At 37.5% G+C, this 7032-nt stretch overlaps 1 protein-coding gene across 1 annotated transcript; it reads right to left on the minus strand.

Moving 5' to 3' along the window:
- Window positions 1-3538: 3538 nt before the first annotated feature.
- Window positions 3539-6751, minus strand: LOC127434827 (doublesex- and mab-3-related transcription factor 3a). The gene is made up of 2 exons (XM_051687834.1): window positions 6225-6751; window positions 3539-4882 (listed from the first exon to the last, which is right to left on the minus strand). The coding sequence occupies exons 1-2, from the start codon at window positions 6604-6606 to the stop codon at window positions 3912-3914; spliced, it is 1353 nt and encodes a 450-aa protein (XP_051543794.1). The 5' UTR covers window positions 6607-6751; the 3' UTR covers window positions 3539-3911.
- Between the last annotated feature and the right edge of the window lie 281 nt (window positions 6752-7032).

Here is a 7032-nt window from a genome sequence, read left to right on the forward strand (position 1 = left end):
ATGTCAGCATTAAAAGCTGTCTCTCGGTTAAGTCAACAGATGTGTTCAATTGAACTGCAACACCTGCACACTCACCACCGGTTTAGACATTCCAGAGACATCAGGAAACCCATAAAGGTTCACTTAAAAGCAATAAGTCACAAGATGTTATTGTAGGTTAAGTTCTTAAATCATGGTTAATCAGATGATTATCAATAGCTGGTTTCGTCATCATCATTATCATCATCGCAGTGGTCATCTTGTTTCTTTTTACCATGAATGTTGTGATTGTTACTGTTAATATAACCAGGGCCGTGGGAAGATGATTTATGTTGGGGGTGATTTAGTGGGCGGTGCATCTTTGCGTGTACATGTAAAAAAAAAAAAAAAACGGTCAATTACAAAATTAAATAAAGAAATCAATTAAAGATACATAATACAATTATATTTAACTATGGTTAAAATGATAATTTAGATTAGTTTTCATGACATTTTACAGCGGACGTCTCTGATCGTCAATTCGCACGGGATTAAGCGATTTCTATAGGTGTGTATACTGCTTTTACGTTATTGATCTATGAGGGAATTATTTAGCTGTGCTGATTAATTATGGAGAAAATATTAAACTTGTGCATACGATTATTAGAAGAAATGTATTGGAATATTTGACAAATTACAACAGATTGCAATGCTCTATACTCTCTTGAATTAAAAAAAAAAGATGAACAATACATTCAAGTTCTGTCATTTTATTTGTAGCCTATACTTCTGGAAAATATAACCCACAATGCGGGGCTACACTTTTCCTAACCAAAAGAAAATATGATCCTTTGTTTCTCTTTAAATAGTTAACGCTGGTTGTTGCGTATATGGGTTGATGCGCGTCTTTTCATTTTGTGGTGCCTTTGACTAATGACTTTAGACACAGAGAACTTCAGAAACAACAATAGTTAAAGTGATCACAGACAGCACAGATTCACTGGCTTACCAGTATGTCAATTCGCAGTGGGCCACCTTTACCTGGGTTATTTGGGCATTTTATAGAAGATAAAATCACTGTAATCTTTACTGTCGCGTGCGTTCGTGGAAAAAATACTGATATGCTCGTTTTGGACCGGATTAAAATCAATAAGAACTCTGGCAGTCATTACATTGCCCCACATAAAACGATCCCGTCCGTATAGTGGTTTATGACATCACATGGCTCGTTGATACATGATGGTTTGTCAAAGGCCGTAGTTAGTGGGGTGAAAGGAAACGATTCTAGGGACCCAAATTCAATACTGTATTATTTTAATAGGAAAGGGGCCCAGAGCAATATATAATCAGGGGGCCCAGAATTTTCTGCTACGGCCCTGGATGTGTATATATATATATATATATATATATATATATATATATATATATATATATATATATATATATATATATAATTTAATTTTATTTTTATTTTTATTATTATTATTATTAATTTATTTTTTTATTTTTTATTTTTTTATTTATTTATTTTTTTTGCTATTTGATTACCTTGACCTGTGCTATTACCATCTCTCGCTCCCCGGTTTTGGCTTCAAGCACATGAGTAAACTTTTCTTATGGGCTGACAGACAGCAGCAGGGGATGGAGGGGGTGATAATTAACGGGGAAAGTTCAGCACAGCGGATTACATGCATAACGTCACCTTGTAATATAACAGTCTGTTACTGTAACAATCACTGTTAATGAACGAGTGCAGTCGTTCTACTTTTCTGAGATTTATTCTTGACCGTACAACTAAGAGGCAACACGAAGTTAACAAACAATTATTTCTCAAAATCTTTCCCTCACTCCTCTCTCTTCTCGTGCACACACACCGAACCCCCTGGAAGGGCGGCTTCCCCATTATCATCCCTTTTGCTCACGGCAGACAAGAACATATCCACATTTTAGGTTCAAAAGCCCAAACTACACAGCATTCAAACACATTGCCGATTGCATTTTTGCAGCAAGAGTAGGCTATAATCTATCAGTGTAATGTAAAAAGGTACTGACGACTGTTAATATTAAATTGCTCGGCGGCAGCTTATAATAAACCAATAGCTAAAATAGTCCAAACGTGGCTTGGCGTTCAGGGGTTGTTGAGATGAAGGCCCTCGTGATTTATAAATAATTATGACACTATTCAGTGTTGTAAATTATTCCTCAAGACTTCCTCAAGCATACAGTTTTTAGGAAAACATATCCAACACGTTTCAATGTGTTTATTAAAAGAACAACCATCATCTCGACACCAGGGGGTGCTGCAGCACCCCTAATTCCCACGGCCTTGACTATAAACTTCAGCATCCAAACATAATGTTCTTCTTGCGATATCCATAGGCTACTTTTGTCAAACTGAAGCCAGTAATGAGATAATTGGGGCACTCGGATTATAGCAAATGATGACAGAACTTTTCAAATAACTTCTTTTGTTTAATCACAAGGTGACAGTGTTGAGTCATTTTTGATGTTCTCAGTGGGGGCATCCCTGCTCTTGAAGAACTTTTACTTGAAGCTTCAATGGGGCTTTATGACTTTTCCATGATATATATACATTTTATGATAGGTCATAGTTTAAATGTTAAACTCAAAAAGTTAAAGTAACACTGTGTTACCTAAAAATACAATGCATTTTTTATTTATGTGCACTAAAAATGTGCTGGGTTATTTTTTAACCCAGAATGCTGGCAATTCGGTTATTTTTAACCCCAGACAATTTTAGAGTTGTACCGTATTTTTCCCTTACAGTTTAAACATATAGACTAATGTAGGTTAGGTGTGTTATGTAAGTTTTTCATTTAATTATAAAAGATATGTATAAAGCCTTAGTCATGAAATTATTGTTATAAGGAGCACTAGATGGCGCAGTTAGCTCATTTCCCCTTCTTAAAATCGTTTGGTTCATTCTTCCTGTAGATTAATATTATCGTAATCTGAAAATATTTTGATCCAAATAGACTTATAAAATTTTTTTTGATAATGTTAAGATCCTTTGTTTGTGCCTTCACGTTTATTTATTTATTTATTTTACGTTGCCATAAGTGTAAACCAGTTTAGCCGTTTCTGCAGCGCCAAACAAAGAGAATTGTTTTACCTTTAGATCGTCTGCATCATTTAGCGGAGTCTAATAAATAACCACTGTGATTTTATTATGCATAAAATGCTGACTTTACGACTACATGAGTGGAGTAGCTCCAAAATGAATTTCATTATGTTTAGAAATGTAAGAAGAAATGTAAGGTTAAAATTGAAATATTAATTGAGTTTTAGGGATCTGTGATTTCTTATTTTGAGTTCTGGAAAAAAAAAAAAAAAAAAAAAAAAAATCTGTTACGAAATGATTGTCTCTGATTTTTGATTGTGTCCTCCAGCAGACACACTATATTTATAAAGACAAATCCATAACTATTTTTTTCATTAGCTAATACTGATTTTTAAAATGTGTGTGTGTGTAAAAAGTGTTTTGAATTAGTTTGTAGATGTTTATATTTAATTCAGGTAACCACAATAACGACAGTTCATAGAAGGTTTATTTGCCATACTTTCACATGCAGCTCTGCTGGATTATTTGTAAATTACACTGCTAATAACAGTATGTTTCATGCACAGTGGAAATAAAGATCATTTTTCCTCAAATATATTAAGTTATTCAGACTTTTTGATCAAATAATAGTACCTTTATGATCTTATTTTTCAAAAGTGAAGCTGCTTTAATTTCACAAATGAGTAAGTTGGCACAACCACGTCAGATCTGGTAGAAATACAATATCTCAAGTACTACATTGTATATCTTTTCATTAAGCTCCTACAAGAGCAATGTCTCTTTCATCATTTCATAATTTCAAGAGTTCCTTTGGAATACATTTCAGTGCTTTTTTGAGTCCTCCGGATGAATCTTTTGGAGTGGGCATAAGTTAGGAGGTTGTATTCAGGATCCTGGAATCTGATGAGTCAGATCTTTCATCGTACTCCTCATCTGCAGCATAAATGCTTTGTTTGGTAATGACAGGGCAGCTCTCCTCCTGGATGCTGATTCGATTCTCCTCAGTTGGCCTGCTAGTGAGGAGCGGTGAGCTGCGGATCACTCCAGCTGCGGGGCCTGAGAATGGGGGGACATACTGTGAGCGCAGCTGATACTGTTGCTGTAATGTCATGGTATTCCACAGAGTCACATCGTTGTGCATGAAGGGCCCGCCTTGGCCACGGCTAAGCGAATTCCTCAGCATGAGGGGATATCGAGGTGGCTGGGGGAAGCCATGCTGCAGTGGCAAACTAAGAGGGCCGGGTATCATACCACCAGAGGACTCTGAGGAAAAGCTCAGAGAATCTGGAACACGGAAGGCTGAACCGACTGACCACTTGGAAGAGGAGACTGGGTAGGAACTCAGCGGATGCTCAAATAGGTGACCATTTGAGGGGAGAACCAGGGCATCAGAGCCCTCAGACAAGAGCTTGTCTGGTTTAATAGTGGAACGGCTGGAGAGGAGGATCTCGATGGCTCCAACCAGGTCCCCTCCGCAGCCTTTCAGGATCAGCTCCAGGACTGCAGGCTTATGGGCAGGGAAGATCTTCTTCAGAACCTCCAGTGGAGGGCGATTGACTCTCAGGCTGAAAGGAAGAGATACAGAACCCGAGAGGCCTTCAATGAGGAGGTTGGGCTCAGTGGTGTATTTGGGGTTGTCAGCTTTGGGCTCTGGGTCGGTGCAGGTTTTAGACAGGCCAAAGCGGGACTCCTCAAGCTGGGGACTCAAGTCGGAGGTGTCAGGGGTGCAGCACAAGTTAGATTTGGATTCTTCAGGGGAGCTGACTGGCTCTGGTTCCCTGTCACTGGTACTACCACCATTCTCTCCACCAGACTGCTCACCAGACAGGTCCTCGTTTAGGTCTGGAAGACACACACACACAAGCATGAAGTTTACTATAGAAAAGTGGTAATACTGTGATGTTTCAAAGTCACATTAAAATGTGCTGCGTGAAATTTAGTCAAAATAATTAGATACAACTGTCAGTAAGGGCTTTAATGTAATTTGAAGAATTAACTGTCAGATATTTAACAGACATTTAAAGTCTAAAATACTCAGAAAATGGCCAGTTCTGCAGATGGGAAGTGCAACATCCCATGTCAGCACTCTGGTGATTTATCATGGTAGAATTTATTAGCTGTTAACATAAAAACGCCGACTCGATGGCACTGAAAAATCTCTCGTCGATTCCCTTCATTACAGTTTTGGAAACATTTCGTATTCATTTTAACCTTCTTTACATTTCAACATCGCCTCCCTCCAAAATTATTGGTCCATTACCCGCGATTTGCTCTGTCGATCGCAGAATACAATATTTTTTTCAAACCAACATGTTCATCAATTGGAAAGCCAGTTTCGTTCGGCTCTTAATTGCCTCTTTGTCTTTTTACAATATTGCGGTATAAGCACTAAACAGTTTAGCAAAAGGTTTAGGGTGTATTTTAATATCACGTATAGTACGGAGAGAGAGAGAGAGAAAAAAACATTAAGGGCTTGAAGGTCTTGGTAAATGAATTAAATGTTTCAATTAGGCTCACTGGAACTACAACAAAAGGCCTTTGTTATAAAATATTGTTATATATATATATATACATATAATATTAACTCTAAAATAATATTTTGAACTTATAATTAATAAAACAATAATAGATACATTATTATAATAATTATTAGTTATATAATAACAATACTTATTATTACTGTTATTGTTGTTATTATTATTATTACAGAAATTGTGGACTGTTACCGATTACTGTTTATGTTTCTTTCTTTGTCAAGAAAACAAAAATGCCAACATTCAGCAATTAACAAGTTGTTTTGATAATCATTCAGATTATTTCTAAACCTATTGCAAGAATGATTTATAATGAATGTATTTATATTGTATGGTAATGAAGTGTTTCATTGTTGTAAACAGTAACTTGCTGTTATTTCAATTTTAATTTAAAATGATGCAAGAACTGTGTGTTCTTGCTTATGATTACCATGCAGTTTAACATAAAAATATTTGATTTTTATAATAACTATGACGATAATAATAATAATTGCCTTATATGAATAAGAAAGAAGGAAAATGTAGGCTAAGACTAGTTACATCGAAAGTTTTCCGTGCTTTGTCTACGTTGCTGAAACTGTTAAACAAAAGATGATAATAGAATTGCAAATAATGTCTAACTATATATATATATATATATATAAAGGTACCTTGCGGTGGTTTAGGGTTCACTGTGTCTGTGCTCCAGCGCAGGTCTATGTCGCTTGTGCGTGAACGCGCGCTCTGCTCTCCGCTCCCCACCGTGATGCCGGGCAGCGACCTCAGAGACTCCGGGATCAAACTCTCCAAACTCTCGTTCGCCTGCTGCCGTCTCAACGCCACCTGAGCCGCCATGACGCGCTGTCGCTCGATTATAAGAATACATTTCTCACAAGTGCAGTCCTTGAAGCGGCAGTAACGCTTGTGCCCTTTCAGCCAAGAGAGCACCCCGTGATTCCTGCAGCGGGCACACTTGGGCGTCCTCTGGAGGGGCGCTCTCGGTTGGGACACCGGGCCACCCATGTAGAGGTAGGGTGATCCGTAGCCATTCATTTCTCAAGTCAAACGGGACGCTCGTTTCCAGAGACGCAAGTGCATCAGATCAGGTGTAGAGGAAGAGTGCTGTCAAGTATATAGTCAAGAGATCAAACCTCTCTGCTGCTCGCTACACTCGTGATGAGAGGTGTTGACTATAAGACAAGGATCCACCTTTCCCTTCGCAATAAAGAAGTGCATCAGGCCACCTGACACGCACACATGGAAACGAGTAAGTTCTATCTCACATCAGTGCCACAGTTAAGATTGCCCTGGAACCGAATGGATGGAGGATGTATAAACTCTTCCAACAAAAAAAAAAAAAAAAAAAAATGAATTTAAAAGAAAAATAACATTAGCCTATAGATGCAACATTTTAATTTAATACTTTCAACAAGCTTTATATTAATATAATGCATTATTTTAAATATCTGCTTATGTCTA

The sequence above is a fragment of the Myxocyprinus asiaticus genome, chromosome 4, assembly GCF_019703515.2.
Source record: "Myxocyprinus asiaticus isolate MX2 ecotype Aquarium Trade chromosome 4, UBuf_Myxa_2, whole genome shotgun sequence".
NCBI classification, from domain to species: Eukaryota; Metazoa; Chordata; class Actinopteri; order Cypriniformes; family Catostomidae; genus Myxocyprinus; species Myxocyprinus asiaticus.

Excerpts from the sequence above, each read along its gene's own strand:
- LOC127434827 (XM_051687834.1), bottom strand. The coding sequence starts at position 6,606 with ATGAATGGCTACGGATCACCCTACCTCTACATGGGTGGCCCGGTGTCC. Across the intron at positions 4,883-6,224 it reads GAACCCTAAACCACCGCAAG|ACCTAAACGAGGACCTGTCT; the intron begins GTACCTTTATAT and ends TGTGTCTTCCAG.